This window comes from Crocuta crocuta, unplaced genomic scaffold (assembly GCF_008692635.1).
Source record: "Crocuta crocuta isolate KB4526 unplaced genomic scaffold, BGI_CrCroc_1.0 scaffold16, whole genome shotgun sequence".
NCBI lineage: Eukaryota > Metazoa > Chordata > Mammalia > Carnivora > Hyaenidae > Crocuta > Crocuta crocuta.
The window spans coordinates 11,632,886-11,654,767 of record NW_027531893.1 but is presented as its reverse complement, the minus strand read 5'-3'; the positions used below and the strand labels follow the sequence as shown (position 1 = coordinate 11,654,767).

General features: G+C 47.4%; 1 protein-coding gene across 3 annotated transcripts in view; it reads right to left on the bottom strand.

The window, feature by feature from the left end:
* Positions 1-2,525: 2,525 nt before the first annotated feature.
* Positions 2,526-21,882, bottom strand: part of BFAR (bifunctional apoptosis regulator) — a 36,102-nt gene continuing 16,745 nt past the window's right edge. For all 3 annotated transcript variants that reach the window (XM_077773216.1, XM_077773218.1, XM_077773217.1), the window contains exons 3-8: positions 21,632-21,836; positions 20,394-20,563; positions 17,900-18,044; positions 7,333-7,506; positions 5,527-5,729; positions 2,526-3,870 (exon numbers count right to left, since the gene is read on the bottom strand). In XM_077773216.1, the coding sequence (XP_077629342.1) occupies positions 3,678-3,870; positions 5,527-5,729; positions 7,333-7,506; positions 17,900-18,044; positions 20,394-20,563; positions 21,632-21,836 (1,090 nt within the window). In that variant the 3' untranslated portion in view covers positions 2,526-3,677. The remainder of the gene's footprint in view (positions 3,871-5,526; positions 5,730-7,332; positions 7,507-17,899; positions 18,045-20,393; positions 20,564-21,631; positions 21,837-21,882) is intronic.

The window sequence follows — 21,882 nt, the reverse complement described above, 5'->3', positions numbered from 1 at the left end:
CCACCCTGACTCGGAATGTTCTTTTGCACGAGGAAATAAACCTCTTTTTCACTAATCAGCAGCCGCATTCAGTTCTTGGCAGGAGGGAACGGAGGCCGAGTGTTAAGGCTGCAACCCTTGTTTGCTTTCTCTCCCGGAACTTGGGACGGGAGCCCGTGTGGTTTCCAGTTGAAGGTCAAGAGTCCTGTGCTTATTTTATACAAACCACAACCGTGCTTATGGCTGTATTGGGTTTGGTGCCATTTTTGACGTTCGTCCTTAACATGAAAAGGGCTGAATTTTGTCTCCTAACCTGCTCCCGAAGGTGGGTAGTCAGACACGAACGGACACCCGCTGCGTGCCTGGCCTCGTTCTGTGGTCCAGGATGAGGCCATACACAGGATGCTCGCTCTTGGGAAGCTCTAGTCTGGGAGTTGTGAGCTTAAGAAGGAATATTCTTTCCCATCCCCCTCCACCTAATGGTTAAACTTCCTGATTACAGAAGTGGAATATACTCAGTGCTTACAAAGATAAAGGAAAACAAAGACAACTATAAAGCAGGGAAAAAAACAATCACTCGAATTTCCTTTATCTGGAACGACCACTTGTGGTATTTGTGTGTGCTGCTGGCATGGTTTTCTGTAATATTCAAAAATGCAGTTGGGACCAGAGCATGGGATTTTTGTGTTTCCCTAGGTCATTAAAAAGCCTTTGATAATTTCATTTTTTAAATGTTCTATTTATTTTTGAGAGAGAGAGGTAGAGAGAGACAGACAGATACAGAATCTGAAGCAGGCTCCAGGCTCTGTGCTGTCAGCACAGATCCCAACACAGGGCTTGAACCCACAGACCGTGAGATCATGACCTGAGCTGAAGTCGGACGCCCAATTGACTGAGCCACCCAAGTGTCCTGGAACTTCATTTTAAGTAACTATTATATACGGTTTTATAGATTGCCAGCTTCAGGGTATTGGTGATATTTCCAGTTTTGATTGATTATTGATGTGATGAGGATGCTTGGGAGTGGATCTTTGCCACACCCCACCACCCACCCGTCTATTGTCCCCTAACCCAGTGTAAGGGCCGAGGGCAGCCCGCCCCAGCACGGCCACTCCGGTATGAAGATTACTTTGAGCTGAAGGCAACAGAGACCCTGCAGGCTCAACGAGAAACCCCTGCCCCTCCCTTAACTACTAGAAGAATCTAAATTGGGGATCTGTCCTAGGATAAGGGTTATTAGCAGAGAGAAGTTTTATCGGAGTGGCCCATCTGCAAGGCAGGGCAAACATCTCATTACCGAACATCTGCTCTTATCGCTCTGTGACACGCATGTCTTCCTTTTGAAGTCCCGCACCCCCACCCCCTTCTCCTTAGTTCAGGATGACACAGGGTCCTGCCCATCTTCGGAATATCCACGCCTGCGTGGCTCCCCCACATGTACAAAGTCAAATTTGATTTTCTGTCTCACGTTACTCTGATTCTCACTCTAGCCAGAAGGACCTTGGATGGGGACAGGAATTCTTACTCCCTGAAGGATTTGCAGAAGTGGAGGTTTTGGATCAAAGGGTCTGAATATTTTCGACAAACGCCCCCTTCTGCTGTAGCCAAGCCTGCTAAGACTGAGAGGGTCTGAGGGAGGAGGCAGCCGGCGGCCCTTGCCCTGAACGCACCTGTCTCTGCGCTGGCGATAAGCCGGCGTCCAGCCCAGCCTGCTGGCTCTAGGCGTCTTTGCCCTTCGTCCTTCACAGCACATGTGTGGCTATTACTCACTCATCTTTGGAGCAGGATGTGGGGAGCGGGCGGGGACAGTGTGAGGCCACACGGTGCAGGTGGGGGCACGGGACTGGGCCCAGCCCCACCGATGCCAGACAGCCTCCGCGTGCTCATGGGGGCGGGAGAACAGCAGCTCAGCGAGGCACCAGACTGGCGGTGTGCAAATACTGCGCGGCGTCCCCAGACCTGCTGCCGCTGTCCGTGACACAGGCGAACTCGGGCAGCCCTGGGGCCTGATGAGCAAACACAGGAGGCAGAAAAACACCCTCCCTCCTTTCACCTGACATGTTAGGGTGGCTCCCCAGCTCCCTGTTCACAGCAGCCTGGGGGACGGAAGGGTGACTAGTAGGCTGTATCAGGCAATGTGGATGTTCTGCACCGGTTCTAAGCATTTATTTTTTCTCTATACAGTATTAAAAATTTTTAAGCTTACCTGTTTTGAGAGAGGGAGGTAGGGAGAGAGAGACAGAGTGAGAGGGAACCCTAAGCAGGCTCTGCACGGTCAGCCATGTGGGGGTCAAACTCAAACCATGAGATCATGACCTGAGCCAAAGTCGGACGCTTAACTGACGGAGCCACCCAGGCACCCCTAAAATGTTTTTTAATATTTATTTATTTGTTTTGAGAGAGAGTAGGGAGGGCAGAGAGAATCCCAAGCAGGCTCCCTACTATCAGCCCCATGCGGGGCTTGAACTCATGAATCACAAGATCATGCCTTGAGCCAAAAATCAAGAGTCAGACACTTAACCAACTGAGTCACCCAAGCGCCCCTGTAGAATTTTCAAATATATAAAAAATCTTTATTTTGCTTTCAAGTGATTTCTTCAAACTTTCCGATGCAAAGTTTGAGTGAAATCCTCAAAGATCCAAAGGATTAATGACTGGTTCAGAGTCACAAAACGACACTGTGGATGCAAGCTTACCTGTGTGGGGCCAATCTTCAGATGGCTCCCATTTGCACTATTTTCATTCTGGAAGGAAATAAAAGGCCCTACTTCATCTTATTCATATTTACAATTACAGCACTTCGTGTAATTATACCTTGCTGTTTTATACATCAGAACAGGACAAGAAGATTATACAGTGTGAGGTCAAAGTACAAAATGTTTCCGTGAACGCAAGAGCTATCCTGGATTTTACAGATTAAATTCCTGAAAACCAAACACACCAACCCCCACACAATGATTTTAAGTAGCACTGAGGCAGCTCGGCCTGAGGTGAATGACTCTCATCACTGCCTGCCTCCTCCTCGACGCCCTCCTCGGAGTCAGGGACCCAAAGCTGCAGAGATGAAATGCAGAACACACTGACGACGGTCTGATCACCCCTCCGTCTCAAACGGAGCCCTTGGAGCGGCTTCACTCTGAGAACCCTGCCATCTCTTCACGATACAGCATCGTGCGGCGGAGTTGGGCTTTTCCTCTGTGTTTCTTAGGGGCAGCTGTCTGTGCCGAGGACAAAATCTTTTCCCGTCTTCCTAAATTTGATTTAGAGGACAGGCCTGGCCCCAGCAAGCCTGGGCTCGGGCTCGGCCTCGGGCTGCGACTCGCTCTAGGAGCCTCTGTCTGTCGCTGAGGTCATGGCAGGTGGGACCGCTGTCCCAGCAGTCTTCTTAAGTCATCGTACTGTGTCCTCTGGGGAGCCCAGGTCCTGGACAGCCGTGGCAGACTGAGCCCCCCAAGTCCCGTGAGGAGGATGGCTGGGTGGGAGGTGCTGTTGCCGTGTCGGCCATGCTCTGGGATGTCGGTCCCCGCCGCCACCATGCCACAGGCAGAGGGAGTGGGGACCTGGTTGTGGCCTCTGACAGAGCAGCCCTGTGTTCACGGGGCGTAGAAACAGGAAGTCCACCCCCTCCCCCCACTGAAGCATCCGTGCTCACGTGCCAAAGAGACTGGAGGAATCTTCCAGAGACTGAGCACTGCCAGTCACAGCACCTGGGTTTCCAGCCGTCGGACTTCCTTGACCACGAGATCGATGTTAATGATTGGGTTGAAGTACAGGGCCCAGTAAAATAGACAGTTGCAAACGAACTGAGGGATGAGGGGCCAGAACATGGCCACAAAAAGCCCCTGTGTTGACACTTTCCAAAAATGGCTCCACATCCTCTGAGGCACAGTCCTGCAGAAAGAAGAGAAGCCTCTAAGAGGCGGGCTCGAGCTCGGCCAAGGGCTCGGGCCCTGGCCCCTTCCTAAGGCGCAGCCCGGCTGCCTGTGCTGCACAGACCTTGCTGCCTGTCCCCGGGGCCCGAGACACACCTCTGCCTGGTCCCCCCAGCCGCCCCATCCTCCGCTCCCGGGATGCAGTCCCCACAGCAGGTGAGGACCCCCCGGCGCAGCCCCACCTGCTACATCGCCATGTTGTGCTTATATGTATCCGATACACATATTTTCTCTGCGAGGCTGTTGGGTCCAGACTGTATGGTCGTCTTCTTTACCAACACATCTGCAGTGCCCAGCAGAGGGCCAGGGGCAGAGCAGGGCCGCACCTTAACCATGCGTGAATAAGTCAGCGGGATTCCTGTCAGGGTTCTAGAACTGTTTATAGGCCTGTTACTGACGAGGCCAGGAACTCTTTGGGATGTTTAAGGCGGGTGTGGTTGGTGTGGGGCTGTTACTTCTGCCTGCCCAGGAACCATCCCTTTTTCTGGAAACACCTTCTGAGTTTTCCTTCTGGGGGCCTCCTTCCTCATTCCTTGCCATGTGGTCTCGGTGGGGCTGATGAAGCCAGCCCTTGGTTGGGGGTGAGGGCAGGCCTTGAGCCCAGACCGTGGGGTAGGTCTGGGTGGGCATGTGACCCAGGCTGGACCAATGGGAGTGAAGGAGCCTGAGCCCCGAGACCGGAAATGCTATGGGGAAAGAAGTGCCCTCTCTCCAGCAGAGCTGCTAAGCTGCTCCACTGTACGCCTGGGGTGACCAGGGGCCCCGTGTGGAGTGACAGCCTGAGGCTGAACAACAACACAGAGGGAGTCCCAATGACAGCATTTGGGTCTGGGTCCAGCCATGCAGGAAACCTTGACTGGACATTTCTGTTTTTAGGAAGGCCAAGTTAGGTGCCTGGGTGGCTCGGTCGGTTAAATGTCTAACCCTTGGTTTCGGCTCACGTCGTGATCTCACAGTTCATGAGTTCAAGCCCCGCATCAGGCTCCGTGCGGACAGTGTGGAGCCTGCTTGGGAATTTGTCTCTCCCTCTCTGCCCCTCCCCTGCTTGCTCTTTCTGTTTCTCAAAAATAAAGAAATAAACTAAAAAATTAAAAAAACAAAAACAAACAAACAAAAAACCAGGATGGAAAGCCAATTTAGGCTGGTTTCTGTCACTGGCAACCAAGAGTCCCGGCCCAACCTTCTCACATTATACATTCATCTAGAGAAGTCATTAGTGTCCCGACTGGTGGCAAAGCAGGATTAGAACTCACGCCCACAGACTTCCCACCAGATCTCCTTATGCTCCACCATACTGCCCTTTCCATGGAGCACCCGCTTCCTCTCACTTACGTGCTCCTTAATAAAATCCTCACACACCCCCACCCTTGGGAATCACGTGGTATGTTATTAATGGGGATAAGATTAAGGGAGAAACACCTGTACAGTGAGCAGCACGAAAGCTTCCCCACCTCCAGACACGAGGAACGTTTCCTATCTGCTGCCTAAGCCATGTCTCTAACCACAGCAAGGAGTGTATTCACGTCTGCGAAATCAGGGGGAACTCTCCCGCCACCTGGGACGTCTTTCTCAGTACCCGCTGCTCCTGCCATTTCCAGCGTAAAAACACACTTACTTCAGTTCACTTCTTGACCAGATCCTCCAGAAGGAGAATAACTCCAGAACCGAGAGTAGCATGGCATTGACGATGAGAAAACGTGACGTCCAGTAATGGACCTCCAGCCAATCCCAAGCAAATTCAGCAATCAGCTGGTACGGAAGGAACGAGTATTTGACAAGGAATTCTCTCCACTGCTTCCAAGTGGGCTCTCTAAGATCCTTTAGCATAACATAAAAGTAAGCAAAAAATGGACACAAAAGATCGTGAGGATTGACTTTTATGGAGAATACTGTGGTCATCACAGTGAACTTTACATTTATTAAAACACACAGATAGCCAACAACATAACACAAAACTTCCACCCATCAACTCACCTTTTAAGAATCTGACACTGGATAAATGTTACCGAAGAACTGAACAGAGATATTGGTTATGGAACTGTGGAAGCTCAGAAGTAAAAACCTAAGCCTGAGTTATAAATAATGAGGTTGGAGGGGTGCCTGGGTGGCTCAGTCGGTTAAGTGTCCAACTTCAGCTCAGGTCATGGTATCACGGTTCATGGGTTTGAGCCCTGCGTCGGGCTCTGCTGACAGCTCAGAGCCTGGAGCCTGCTTTGGATCCTCTGTCTCCCTCTCTGCCTCTCCTCTGCTAACAGTCTCTGTCTCTCAAAAAATAAATAAATAAATAAAAACATTAATGTTTTATTTATTTCTGAGAGAGAGACAGCGTGAGCAGGGGAGGGGCAGAGAGAGAGATACAGAATACGAAACAGACTCCAGGCTCTGAGCTAGCTGTTAGCACAGAGCCCGACATGGGGCTCAAACCCATGAACCGTGAGATCATGACCTGAGCCAAAGTCAGATGCTCAACTGACTGAGCCACCCAGGCGCCCCAAAAAATATTAAAAAAAAAAAAAAAAGAGTTGGTCGCATGACTGACTGAGCTACCCAGGCGCCTCTAGAAATGATTTTAATATTTGTGGGTTGGATCCCATATGATGATTCCTATATCCAAGTGACCTTTAATTTAAATAGATCAGACGAGGGTCGCCTAGGGGGGTCAGTCAGTTGAGCGTCCGACTTCGGCTCAGGTCATGATCTCGTGGTCCGAGGGTTCGAGCCCTGCGTCGGGCTCTGTGTAGAAAGCTAAGAGCCTGGAGCCTGTTTCAGATTCCGTGTCTCCCCCTCTCTCTGCCCCTCCCCAGCTTGTGCTCTGTCGCTGTCTCAAAAATAAAAAAATATTAAAAAAAAAAATAAAAATGTAAAATAAATAGATCAGAGGGACTGCCCCAAGAGCAGCAATGCAAAGGACATTCCCTGAAATGACCAACCAGACAAAGAGTCAGCCCTGAGTAAGTGGGAGCCACCAACAATTCTGAAGACACAAAAGCCAAGGTGGGTCTCTATCTCTGCCAGGGGCCTGTGGTCAGCTGAGGGGACGACTCCCACCACTGAGCTGGACAGTGGCTTAGGATGGACAGGAAGCCTCCCGTGGGGTGGGACAAATAGTCACCCTTTGGGGATCCTCTTAGGGACACAGTACTAAAGCTGGAAGGTCCATAAATTTAAGCTTCGGGCAAGCCCTCTGTTATAACAAAAGCAATGCCGGTTTTCCCCCCCTAAATAGTTCAAGTCCAGCAGGGAGCCTTCTTATTACCCAATGCAGGAAACAAGACAGGCTTCTGGGAGAGGGGAAGCTCTGCTCGATTCACTTTCATAGGGGTTCTCCTTGCAAAACACAGACAAAGGCTGGGTGTGGCTGGCTCTCTCACAACTCCCGCCACGGCCGAGAAGAGCCACTCAAGGCACTCTGCAGACCTACCAGAAGCTTGGTGATGATGTCGTCGCTGGAAATGTCTTCCTGCAGAGGGCAGATGGTGTGGATGAAGGGCAGGAAGGTGTCTGTGTAGTCGAACAGGTAGAGGTACAGCAGGCCAAGTCTCGGGGAGCTCTTGAGGGCATACAGCAGGAACAGGGACCTGCCCGGGTTCACGGCCTGTAGATGACACGGCGAGGGCAGGGTTACATCACAGCTGTGGCGGCCAGCCCCCCACCCAGGCCCCCTCCGCAGTCTCATGCCCGTTGCCTGCAGCTTTTGTGTGTGTGGCTTGCACAGTGAATGAGTGGTAAGAAACGGTTGATTGTACCATGCGCACTTTCAGATCACAATGCTATGAAACTTGAAATCAGTCACAGGAAGAAGTCTGAAAAACCTCCAAAAATATGGAGGTTAAAGAACACCCTATTAAAGAACAAATGGGCCAATCAGGTAATAGGAGAAGACATTTAAAAAATATATGGAAACAAATGGAAATGAAAATACAACAATCCAAACTCTATGGGATGCGGCAAGGCAGTCTTAAGAGGGAAGTACATTGCACTCCAGGCCTATTTCAAGAAATTAGAAAAAACGCAAGTACAAAATCTAACAGCGCACCTAAACGAACTAGAGGGAGAACAACAAGAGCGCCCCAAACCCAGTAGAAGAAGAGAAATAATAAAAATCAGGGCAGAAATAAACAATATAGAAACCAAAGAAACAGCTGAACAGATCAATGAAACCAAGCGTTAGGTTTTTGAAAAAATAAACAAAATTGACAAACCTCTAGCCAGGCTTCTCAAACAGAAAAGAGAGAGCACTCAGACAAAATCGTGAATGAAAATGGACTTATGACAACCAACCCCTCAGAAATACAAGCAATTATCAGGAAATACTATCAAAAAGTATATGCCAACAGATTGGACAACTTAGAACAAATGGACAAATTCCTAAACACACACTCACTACCAAAATTCACATGGGAAAAGATAGAAAATCTGAACAGACCCATAACAAGTGAAGAAATCGAATCCATTATCAAAAATTTCCCAACAAATAAGAGCCCTGGGCCAGATGGCTTCCCTGGGGAATTCTACCAGACATTTAAAACAGAATACCCATTTTTCTCAAGCTATTCCAAAAAACAGAAATCGAAGGAAAACTTCCGGATTCATTTTATGAAGCCAGCATCACTTCGATTCCCAAGCCAGAGACCCAGCAAAAAAAGAGAACTTTAGGCCAATATCCTTGATGAATACAGATGCAAAAATCCTCAACAAGATACTTGCAAATCGAATCCAACAGCACATAAAAAACTTATCCACCATGATCAAGTGGGATTCATTCCTGGGTTACAGGGCTGGTTCAATATTCGCAAATCAAACAATGTGATACATCACATCAAGAAAAGAAAAAATGAAAACCATATGATCCTGTTGATAGATGCAGAAAAAGCACTTGACAAAATACAGCATCCCTTCTTAATAAAGACCCTCGAGAAAGTCAAAATAGAAGGAACTTACTTACACATCATAAAAGCCACCTATGAGAAGCCCTCAGCTAACATCATCCTCAACGGGGGAAAAACCGAGTGCTTTCCCCCTGAGATCAGGAACACGACAGGGATGTCCACTCTCACCACTGCTGTTTAACATAGTGCTGGAAGCCCTAGCATCAGCCATCAGACAACAAAAGGAAATCAAAGGCATCAGAATTGGCAAAGACGAAGTCAAACTTTCAGTTTTTGCAGATCACATGACACTCTACGTAGAAAACCCGACAGACTCCACCAGAAGCCTACTACAACTGATCCATGAATTCAGCTAAGTTGCAGGGTACAAAATCAATGTACAGAAATCGGTTGTATTTTTATACACCAAAAATGAAGCAACAGAAAGAGAAATCAAGACACTGATCCCATTCAAAATTGCATAAAAAAACCCATAAAATATCTAGGAATAAACCTAACCAAAGATATAGGAGATCTGTATGATGAAAACTATAGAACACTTAAGAAGGAAATTGAAGAAGACACAAAGAAATGAAAAACATTTCATGCTCATGGACTGGAAGAATTAATACAGCTAAAATGTCATCACTACCCAAAGCAATCTACACATTCAATGCAATCCCAATCAAAATTGCACCAGGATTCTCCTCAAAACTANGGAAAACAGTGTGGAGGTTCCTCAAAAAATTAACACTAGAACTCCCCTAGGACCCAGCACTAGCACTGCTAGGAATTTATCTAAGTGATACAGGAGTGCTGATGCATAGGGGCACATGGACCCCAATGTTCACAGCAGCACTCCCAACAGTAACCAAAACATGGAAAGAGCCTAAGTGTCCATCAATGGACAAATGGATCAAGAAGATGTGGTTTATCTACACAATGGAATACTACATGGCAATGAAAAAGAATGAAACCTGGCCATGTGTAGCAACATGCATGGAACGTGAGGGTGTTATGCTGAGCAAAATAAGTCAGGCAGAGAAGGACAGATACCATGTTTGCACGTATAGGAGGATTAGAAGGAACTTAACGGAGGACCATGGGGGAGAAGAAGGGGAAAAATAGTGGGGGGGAGGGAGGCAAACCATGAGAGACTCTTGAATGCAAGAGAACAAACTGAGGGCTGATGGGGGTGAGAGGGAGGGGAAAGAGGGTGATGGGCATGGAGCACGGCACTTGTGGGGAAGAGCACTGGGTGTTATATGGAAACCAACTTGACAATAAAGTATTAAAAAAAAAAAAAGGCTGATTGATCAATCTGTTGGGCTGTATTTAATAAAGGCCCAACCCTTCTGCATGGCTTCGGTGTGTGGGGGTGGGGGGCACTGAGATGCACACTCCTAGCACTGCTGACCTGACGGCTGTTAAAACCCAACCTTGCTGGAAAACGATTTTGTAACATGTATCAAAGAGTCTTCAAAATATTCACTTTAACCAATCTATTCGTGGGCACCACTTGAAATAAAAGGAATCAGAAACACAGAAGTGCTTTATGCACAAAATATTTCAAGCTGCACTGTGGAGGAGCGAGAAAAAGGGAAACCTGAGACATAAGTGATGAAGTTACAGTAGATGTTTAGCACAGAGTTCTTGCAGCCGTGCAAAAATGAACATGGGCCGTTTTGGACGGTGCTCATGTTACAATGTTTGGTGAGAAAAGATTCAAAGACAGGCAGCAATCTGATCTCTGATCTCGCCAGTGTCAGTCCTATACAAACCAGGCCTCCTTCGCGTTCCTTCCTAGAGCAGCACCTGGCTCACAACAGACATAAATATTTGTGGAATGAACACGTACACAAAAGCACTAATTAAACTACGCACAGAAAATGGTCTAAGAAGAAAATAGAGCAAAATGCAATGTTAAGCATGTCTGACTCTCAGGTGGGAGTATGGGCAATTTATTTTCATATTCATCATATTGGTAACATTTGCTACCAGGAATGCATATTTAGGTTTTTCCTGCTTATAAAAGTAACTTTAGAGTGATTCCGTTTACTTGATGCTACTAAGCATCAAATAAAATGGTCAAAAGATATGAATGGCCACTTCACCAAGGAAGATACAGTCAGGATGTATAGCAAATAAGCACAGGACAAGATGCTCATGAAGGAACAGGAAACGGGGCCACTTTTCCACGTTAGCACTATGCACTTATTTTAATAGGCAGGGGTGGAGAGCAGGGCTCACAAAGGGGCAGGAGGTGGCTTTGGAGACTGATGAATATGTTTGTTAGCTCTATTATGGTGACGATTTCACAGGTATGTATGTCCAAACTTATCAAACTGCTGAATGGATAAAGAAGATGTGTACATGCACACAATGGAATGTTACTTGGCCATAAAAACGAATTAGATCTTGGCATCTGCAACAGTATGCTGGACCTCCATGGTACTATGTTAAGTGGAATAAGCAAGACAGAGAAAGACAAATACCATCTGATCGCATATGTGGAATTTAAGAAAGAAAACAAAGAAAAAAGATAAAAAAAAAAAAACCCCAGACTCCTAGCTACAGAGACTAAACTGATGGTAACCAGAAGCGGGGTGTGTAGGGAGATACATGAAACAGGAGATGGGGATCAAAGAGTACGCTTGTCTTGATGAGCTCTGAGTAACGTACATAATTGTTGAATTGCTATATTGTACACCTGAAGGTAATGTAACAATGTACGTTAATTATACTGGAACTCAAAATAACGTATTAAATTATATACATTTTAAGTACGGGAATGTCAACTGCAGGTCAATAAAACTGTTAAAACACATTCAACTTATTTGATGCTATTAATGGCTTACTGTTAAGTTTTAAAAAAAGAGTCCTTATCTTCAGAGATTCACACTCAAGTATTTAGGGGTGAAATAATATAATGCTTGGCTCTGCTTTAATATAATCCCACGCACTGGGCATGTGTGGGGTGTGTAAGAGTGGGTGGAGTGGTATGTAAAAATAAGAACAGCCACTAGTCAATACTCATTGAAGCTGGATATGTGTACAGTCTTTTATTTTCGTATGTACCTGACATTTTCTATAGTAAAAAGAATTTTAAAACAGGTCCAACCTACGAATGGCTGATTTCAGACCTAGGATAGGAAAGGTACAAGAAAAACTCAAACAACCTGTCACATAAGGAAAGAGAGTATCTGGACAGCAACATGCCAAAGAATGAAAATGGACTGCTTTTTTCATACCATACACAAAAATAAATTCAAAATGGATTCAAGACCTAAATGTGAGACCTGAAGCCATAAAAATCCTAGAAGAAAACACAGTAACTTCTTTGACATCAGCCTTAGCAACTTTTTCTAGATATGTCCCCTGAGGCACGGGAAACAAAAGAAAAACACTATTGGGAGTACATCAAAATAAAAAGCTTCTGCACAGTGAAGGAAGCCATCAACAAGCTAAAAGGCAAGCTACGGAATGGGGGAAGATATTTGCAAGTGACATATCTGATAAAGGGTTAGTATCCAAAATATATAAAGAGCTTATAAAACTCAACACCCAGGGGCACATGGGTAGCTCAGTTGGTTACGTATCCGACTCTTGACTGCGGCTCAGGTAATGACCTCACAGTGAGGAGATGGAGCCCCACAGTGGGTTCTGTGCTGGGTGTGGAGCCTGGTTAACACTCTCTCTCTCCCTCTGCCCCTCCCCTGCTCACATTCGAGTTTGCTCTGAAAACAAACAAAACAAAAAACAAAAACAAAAAACCCTCAACATGCAAAAAATGAATACAATTAACAATTGAGCAGAAGTCTTAAACAGACATTTTCCAGAGAAGACATCCAGATGGCCAACATACCCATGAAAAGATGCTCAACATCATTCATCATCAGGAAAATGTAAATCAAAACTACAATGATATCACCCCATACCTGTCAGAATGAGTACACTCAGCAACACAGGAAGCAACAGGTGTTGACAAGGATGTGGAGAAAAACCAACCCTCTCGCACTGCTGGTGGGAATGCAAACTGGTGCAGTCACTCTGGACAACAGTACGGAGGCTCCTCAAAAACTTAAAAACAGAATTGCCCTATCTACAATTCAGCAGTTGCACTACTAAGTAAATACCTAGTAGTATTGGGTAAATACCTAAGGAACACAGATATACTAATATGAAGGGATGTGTACCCCAGTGTGTAGAGAAGCATTACTTACGACAGCCAAGCTATGGAAACAGCCTAAGTGTCCGCTGATTGATGAATGGATAAAGAAGATGTGGTGTGTATATGCAACGGAATAAGACTCAGCTATAAAAAAGAATGAAATCTTGCCATTTGCTATGACCTAAACGGAACCAGAGAGTATTATGCTGAATGAACTAGTAAGTCAGTCAGAAAAAGACAAAATGCCATATGATTTCACTCATATTGGAGTTAAGAAAAAAACAACAACCGGGCAAATGGGGGTGGGGCGAGAGACGCAAACTAAGAGAGATGCAGACTCTCAACTGCAGAGAACAAACTGATTGATGGTTACGGGGGGTGGGGGGATGGGTGAAATAGGTGATGGGGATTAAGGGGCATACTTATCATGATGAGTGCCGGGTGCTGTACGCAAGTGTTGAATCACAAATATTGTGCTCCTGAAACTACTATTATACTGTACGTTACCTGGAATTTAAATAAAAACTTAAAAAAAAATTTTCAGACTTTGGGGTCATGTCAAAAGGACTCATGGGCAAGTACATTATACTTCAATTCAAATGTTAAATTTAAAAAACAGACCTAAGGGGCGCCTGGGTGGCTCAGTCAGTTGAGCGTCAACCCTTGATTTTGGCTCAGGTCACGGTCTCAGGGTTGTGGGATTGAGCCCCACATGGGATTGAGCCCTGCGGGGGACNGCCCCATCCTTCCACTCTCTCTTAAAATAAAGCTCAGGGGCGCCTGAGTGGATCAGTCAGTTCAGTATTCGGACTTCAGCTCAGGTCGTCACCTCGTGGGGCAGGAGGTGTGGGCTCTGCTCTCAGCACAGAGCCTGTTTCAGATCCTCTGTCCCTTTCTCTCTGCCTCTCCCTCGCTTGGGTGCACTCTCTCTCCAACAACAGCAACAACAACAAGACAACAACCCACTAAAAACAATAAATCTTAAGAAAAAAGAACTCAAAATAATTTGAGAAGACTTTTACTCCAAAAGATAGGCCAACCTGAGCATCAATTAGAATTACTGAGAAGTATTCAAACGTATGGAGAAGATGAAACTCCTCAGTAATAGTGACCCTAAAGACAAAAACTGGTTCCCTATCTAGGTAAATAGGGAACCGAATCAGTAATATGAAACTGGTAAATAAGGGGGAGGAATCAGGCATTTAACCTGCCTTTCTGGTATAAACGGTGCTTAGGGTAACCAACACAGTTGCTGAGGGAAATCTTCCTTTTTTAAACTTTAATTTAATTAAAAAATTGTTATTTATTTATTTAATTTTTAAAGTTTTATTTCTGAGAGAGAGACAGCATGAGCAAGGGAGGATCAGAGAGAGAGAGGAAGACACAGTATATGAAACAGGCTCCAGGATCCGAGCTGCCAGCAGAGAGCCCGACACGGGGCTCGAACCCATGAATCGTGAGATCATGACCTGAGCTGAAGTCGGACGCTTAACTGACTGAGCCACCCAGGTGCCCTGTAATCAAAAAATTTTTAGATGTATTCAGCTAACAAATGAAGAAATGAGAGAATTACAGTATCACCACTTTGCAAGTAAGCAATGCAGGATTATGGTGGCTGCGACCATCAGAGAGAGTCAGAGCGAGAGAAAATCAGTCATCATGAGCCTCCTCAGGGAAGGAAGTGTCAGCAGCTAGGAAGCAGTCTTGTCAAAACACCTAACCAGTGCAAGCCTCTAGGTTTACCTACTGAATTACGGGATGTGCAGGGCACGTCACATGTCTGGGGACAGGGGGCCTATCAGGGGACACCACAGAGGGACAATCAGCAAAATTGAAGACGTGGGAAAACTATGGGACAAAACGACCCGGTTTCCCTCTCAAATGCAGGGTAACAAAAAGAGGGAGAATCCAGACAGTAAAAGAGACTTAGGAGACAGAACAACCAAACGTAGACCTTGTTTGGAAATCAACTGGAAGAAGAAAAGATGTAGTCTACTTGAATACCTACAAGTTAAGTGATATCAGAGAACTCGGTTTTGTTTTTTAGAGATTCACAATGAAACATTTACCTATGGAAAAATAAGGTATCTTACATTTGCAGAATAGTCAGGGGTGGGACGTGGGGGGATCACTGAGATGAACATGGCCTTAAGTTGCTGCAGCTGGTAAGGGTACATGGCAGCTTTGTGCTCTTATCCTGTTTTTGTGTGTGTTTGAAATTTAAAAAAAAGTTTAACTTAAAAAATTTTTTTAATGTTTCTTTATTTTTGAGAGAGAGAAAGAGAGAGACAGACAGACAGAGCACGAGCAGGGGAGGGGCAGGGAGAGAGGGAGACCCAGAATCTGAAGCAGGCTCCAGGCTCCAAGCTGTCAGCACAGAGCCCGACGTGGGGCTCGGACACAGAAACAGCGAGATCATGACCCGAGTGGAATTCAGACGCTTAACCGACTGAGCCACCCAGGCGCCCCCCAAAAAACCCTAACTTCTAAAGAAATCTCTGCATCCTCACTTAGATAAGAAATAGAAATGGGGATAGTTCTCTATTAAAAGTGTTTCCCAACGTGTTTTTTTTAACCACCCCTTAAGAAATCTTTTAAAGACATGTTTTCATAACCCAGCCCCCCATGAAATATTAATTCCACAGATACATTATCCATGTGTTTATGCACCGTGGTCTTTCAGAGGAGGCGGCAAATCACACACTCTGCAAGACTTCTGTGCTCCACCCTGACCAGCGCCCTGGGGGCACCGTGGCTCTGGTGGAATACCAAGCTCCCCAGGAGCCCCGGGCCAGAAAATAAAGTCTGCAAGGGCAGCCACGTCACGGCTGGTACAGGAGGAGGGGAGAGGACCAGGCTGTGGGTCCGTAGGTCCGCTGCCAGCGTGGGCGCGGAGGCGCTGTGAGTGCCGGGCCACTGCCTACTGGATCCGGAGCAACACCAACCACCCAGCGAGGCAGTTACCACGCCGGCACTTCAATGGGGAACGGCCTCGTTCCCACCCGAGGAGAACAGGAATTGCTCCAGGACGCTGCTCACCACCCTCAGGGAGGGGCTGGTGGCCCACAAGATATGAAGGAGCCGACTGATAAGATTCTGCCTGCTTTTGGGGCACCTGAGTGGTTTGGTCAGTTGAGCGTCCGACTTCAGCTCAGGTCCTGATCTCACAGTTTGTGGGTTCGAGCCCCGCATTGGGCTCTGTGCTGACTGATGGCTTGGAGTCTGGAGCCCGTTTCAGAGTCTGTGTCTCCCTCTCGTTCTGCCCCTCCCCTGCTCACAATCTATCTCACCCTGTCTCAAAAATAAATAAACATTAAAAAAAAAATTAAAAAAAAAAAATTCTGCCTGCTTTCACACTGGGTCCGAAACCGCATGCCCATTTACTCTGGTTAACGTTAAGATTACTTTTTTTTTTTTTTTTAATTGTTTTATTTATTTCTAGAGGAGAGAGGAGACAGCGTGAGCAGTGGAGGGCCAGAGAGAGAAGGAGTCACAGACTGAAAACAGGCTCCAGGCTCTGAACTGGCAGTCAGCACAGAGCCCGACGCGGGGCTCAAACCCACGAACCGCGAGGTCATGACCTAAGCGAAAGTCGGACGCTTAACCGACTAAGCCACCCAGGCGCCCCCGTTAAGATTACTTTTATGTTTTTTAAATAGAGGTCAACGCTGGATGTGTCAGCCACAAAGGTTCTGCCAGATACTAAAAACCTACCAGAGGGCTAATATTGGCTACAAAAAGCCCAGAGTTTACTCCATAAACGAAATGGGTAATTTATAATAAAAGCAACGGTTTTCCAAAATTAAACAAATAACAGCAATAACACAAAAGAAAACAAACCTTCTACCTAAGCACCTCCATGCCTAGTCTTCAAAAACTTTGAAGAATGCTTTTTTAGGTTTAAGACAATACATGTTCATGGTAAACACAGTGTTTTCCGAATGGCACAGAAAGTTGTTAAGTGACACAGAAAATTCTCTCTCGTCCAAGAGTCAATCCGTAGAGAACACTGTTAGCGGTCCGCGGATCCTTCTGACACGTTCTGTGCGTGCGCCACATACGGCTCCGGACACACGTGGGGACTTCCCGGTGTGCTTTTCCCTCCTTTCAGTTAACGACAGGATGAGGGCACGCTTCCTTGTTGGCACGCCAGCGTCGCCATCTCCCGCCATGGTCCTGTGGACGGTGGGCCCCATTTGCTGAGCCTGTCCTGATGACGGGCACTCGCGTGTCTCCTGGGTGCTGCTATGAGCAACGATGCTGCAGTGAACTTCTTGGTTAATGAAGTCATTGGGCTCAAAGCTCAACTCTCAGCGTCACTGTGACTCTGTGAAGTCATTTACCGAGGAGACGGGCGCACAAGGCCCGGGTGCCTGCTGGTGACCCACAGCCAGTGTGTCTTGGAGAAGCCCGGCAAGGAGCCCAGGCACTAGGCTCCCAGCCCTGCTCTGGCTTCCCCCCTCACCCCCTGTGCTGCCCATGTTTCAGGGGCAAAGAAGCGAAACGGCGGGTCACAGGGCAGGTATAGTTTGACTGTGAACACTTACTGACCAACTGCTCTCCAAGGAGACCGCACCGATTTAGGACCCGCCACACACACGAGCGTCTTTTTCTTCATATCGTAACGCTCTCATCCTTGACAATAACGTGGGTGAAAACGATGCCGTCTGGCTGTTTCAGTTTGCACGTCTTTCATGATCGAGCATTTCCCCCCATGAACTCATTGGTTACGTGCAATTGTCTGTCTCCACGCAAATGCGGAAGTTTGCTGTGTCAGGACATTTCAGTTATCTTAAAATAAAAACAAGTCTTCGTTTCATAGCACAGCATTAGCTACATCTTCTCCGTGAAGGAGAATCAGCGGGTGCAGTCCCGGCGAAGAACAGATGACGGATGGGCTGTTCTCTATACTTTTTTCAATTAAAAAAATAAAGAAAGAGTGAGCTCACCTTATATTCCCAGAGATTCTGGGGGGGCTTCACCCCCAGGGCTTTGACACGCTCCAGTTCAAGCAGGATGGCTCTCCTGTGGCTGCTGTTTTCTATGTTGTACGGCGCCCTTGAAAATTCTTCCTCTGTCAGAGTTAAAAGCAACCTGTGGGAGTGTGGGGGGAGCAGGAGGAGATTTCTTTTGAGATTATATACTGGAAGCAAACTCCTCACCCCTGGGGTTCCATCCTATCCACACAAATACTCGAGACGTATGGTAGGGCAAGCTGCTTAGTATATGAAATAATAGTAAGAACAGCAAATGACTGAATGCTTGCTGTTTCCCAGTGACTCTCTGAAAATACTTCCACAGACCATCCCTGATCCATTTAACAATTCTGCAGAGTAGGGGGAATTATGACCATTTGGTGGATGAAAAAATGGCTTCGAGGAGTAAAGTGGCTCCGTGAAGGCACACCCCAGTCTGTTCTGCTCCTAACAGCTGAAAGCTCTGAACTCTCTCAAATGACTCTAGTTTTCAGGTATGTGTATATAGGAAAACAATGGGAAAGAAACCCAATAAAATGTTATGACTCACAGAGGAGCTGTTTGAGGCGAGGGGCGCCTGAACGGCTTAGCCGGCCAAGTGTCCAATTCTTGGTTTTGGGTTAGGGCACAATCTCACGGTTCGTTGGGTTCAGGCCCCACATGGGGCTCTCAGCTGACGGTGCAGAGATAGCGTGGGATTCTCCACCCCTCCCTCCCCTGCTCATGCACACACTCTCAAAATAAACACACAAATAGAAAAAAGAAAGAATAGCTGTTTTGGGGTAGTAATTGAATAAAAATAGCTGCAGACCCCTTATGTGGTCCCGTGCGTTGGGAAACACGAGTCCACCTCCGCGAGAACCCATCGTTCAACCCCCCTGTGCACCAGCAGGTGGAGAGCCAGTGGGCGCACAACCACCGGGGAGGGGTGTAGGTGATGTCCTCTCGTGGGTGATCTGGAAACACTTATTAAGGTTGTAAAGGTTTACTTCCCTTGACCCGGAAATTCCAGTCCCAGGAATCTAACTTTCAGATGGAAGGCGATGAGGCAAAGATATAAAGGCAGACAGAGAACAAAAATTTGTTTAACCACAATTTTAAGGGGAGAGGGCACTAATTCTTACAAAAAGCAGTCAAGTCAACTCAGAGCGTCTGGCTTTCCCAAAGGAGAGTCAAGAGTTGAAAGGTCAGTTCAGGGGGAAAACGAGACAACGAGACTGGGGTGTGAGGCGGGGAGGCAGGCGGCCTGGCGGTGAGGGGACGGCGCGTCTGCAACAAGCAGATGAGTGGGAGAGGCCACCCTCAGCGCAGTGTGGCACACCAGACTATCCCTACATGGTCCCTCCAAGGAAGGAAAGAGCCCAAGAAAGACGGACTGTGCTCTGGAAGGGGGTGGGGACACGCGACGGGCAGAGGCAGGCCTCCCCATAGCCTGGCAACTCCACTCTGGAATTCCCGGTTATCAGGGCATTTGCTACAACGTTGCTTGGAGCTGCCTGGAACAGGAAAACGGAAACAGCCCAGAAGCCCATTGGCAGAGATCAACTATAGAGACCCTAGTACCTACCCGTACATACGTACATACGTAGACACATATACGTGTGTATAATCACAGGTCTGTTTAATACAATTATATTTTCAGTTTAAGCAAATAAATAATATACACTTATGTGTTTCTCTGTATAAACACTGAAAACAACTGGGAAAGATGTCCAGAAAGATGCTAACAGTGGTTTTCTCTGAAGAGTATAATTACGAGGGTATTTCGCTTCCATAACCTACAGTTCTACATTATTTTAAAATAACTAAAAAATACGTGTTTTTTTTCTAATTAAGAAGCAGCACATGAAATGGCTCGGCTGCTCTGGGAACAGTCGAACAGCTCAGAAGGGAAGCACAGGGCACTACTTCAGGCCCCAGCAACGGCAGTCCGGGGGACATGCACGGCCCTCGGAAACGCAGGGCTACACAAGACCCTGCACACAAGGGTCACAGCGGCTCCGTTCGTCGCAGCCTCCAGAAGGAGCAACCCGAAAAGCTCCCGACTGAAGGACACGTGATAAAATGGGCACAGCCCCAAGCGGGAACGTTGCTCGGCCGTAAAGATGAAGGAAGCGCTGACCCACGTGACACCTTGGATAAACCTTGACAGTGTTCTGCGAGGTGAAAAGGCCAGATTTACACGGATTACTCTCAAGGGCAAGTCCACAGGGCCATAAAGGTGAATGGAGGTCGCCTGGGGATGAGGGGGGGCCGTGAGGACCGAAGGCGAGAGGTAAGGGCTCTCTTTCCGGGGTGGTGAAAATGTTCTAACACTAGATTGTGCTGATGACTGCACACATCTGTGGATACGTTAAACAACATGGACTGGCCACTTTCAATGAGTGAATTTCACAGTATGTGGATTATGGCTCAATAGAACAGCTTACAAAAGGTCAAGGACATACCAGAAGAGCCTGTGTCTCACCTTCCATTCACTCTTTCAGATAAAAACCGGTCTCTGTAGAGAGAGGCCCAAGGGCCCAGCTGCTCGAGCCAGAGGACCACGTCCTCTGCCGTCCATCTGGCCACAGCCTTGTGGACCAGGAGGTCGTGCTCAGACTCCCTGCTGCTCCAGTGGTACACGAGCAGGACCACCTGGGGACAGGAGAGAGGCACCTTGAGACACAGAAAGGTCAGGGAAGCCAGCTTCTCACATGCGAGTGTGGGGCAGGGCAGGGCTGGGACGAGGCTGAGCGTGATGGGAATGATGCGGAATCGGTGCGCGGAGGCAGGTGACACCACTGGCACCGAGAGTGGGGAGCAGAACTCTGCGTGGGCTCCTGTCTCTGCTGGTTGTGGGGCCTCGAGGGAACAGACACGGGAACAGCACTCAGTGCAGAGCACCCGTGAGCACTGCAGCCTTGGCCCCAACATCCTGGCCAACATAACTGACTCCTGTGCCTTTTCTACTGGAAAATTAGTAACCTTTACATTTTGGTAGCACGGGGTGCCCAGGTAGCTCAGTCGGTGAGGCATCTGACTTCAGCTCAGGTCATGATCTCGTGGTTCATGGGTTCGAGCCCCACGTCGGGCTCTGCGCTGATGGCTCAAAACCTGGAGCCTGCTTTGGATTCTGGGTCTCCCCTCTCTATGCCCCTCCCCTGCCCACACACTGTCCTCTCTCTCTCTCTCTCTCTCTCAAAAATAAACCATAATAACAACAACAGATTTTTGTAGCATGGAAGTGAGAAGAAAACAGCTTCTATGTGACATGTTAGTAAAGTGCTGGGCTTGAGACGCCACCATCCTGCAGCTGTTCCCTCATCTCTAAAATGGGAATCATAGGAGTGCCTGACTGGGTCAGTCAGGAGAGCATGCGACTCTTGCTCTCGGGGTTGTGAGCTCAAGCCCATGCTGGAGACAGAACTTACATTAAAATAAATTCTAATAGAAACTAATAAATAAATAAAATGGGAATAATAATGGTGACTATTGCAGGGGTGAGGAAGAGGACAAAATGGACGGAAGCTAACAATAACTGGATTCTGAATATTACACTATCTACTTGAGTACGCGGCAGCCCTGAACAATCATCTGACCCAGCAGATGTCAACGCATGCAGTGAATGACCACATACGGGTAAGGCCATCAACTTCAGTGGAAGTGACGTCAGTGAAAGCTGGGGGTAGGTTGGGGGGCAGAGAAACACAGCGATGTGCTTACCGCCACGCCGGTTAGAGCGGTGAGCACACCGGAAAAGAATCCCCCGCCTCTCTGCGGATTCACTCGGCCTGTGTTGGTAGCTGAAGGAGCCTGATCATTCCCATACTTCTGAAAGGCTGCGAGACTCTGGACTATGTCACTATCCTGCTGAATGTCTTCAAATCGCATTCTAATGGCATCAGGAAATAATTTTTCAATGGCATCCCTGTGGAGAATAGGAAAAACAAACACAAGACAGTTGGTTTGACTTA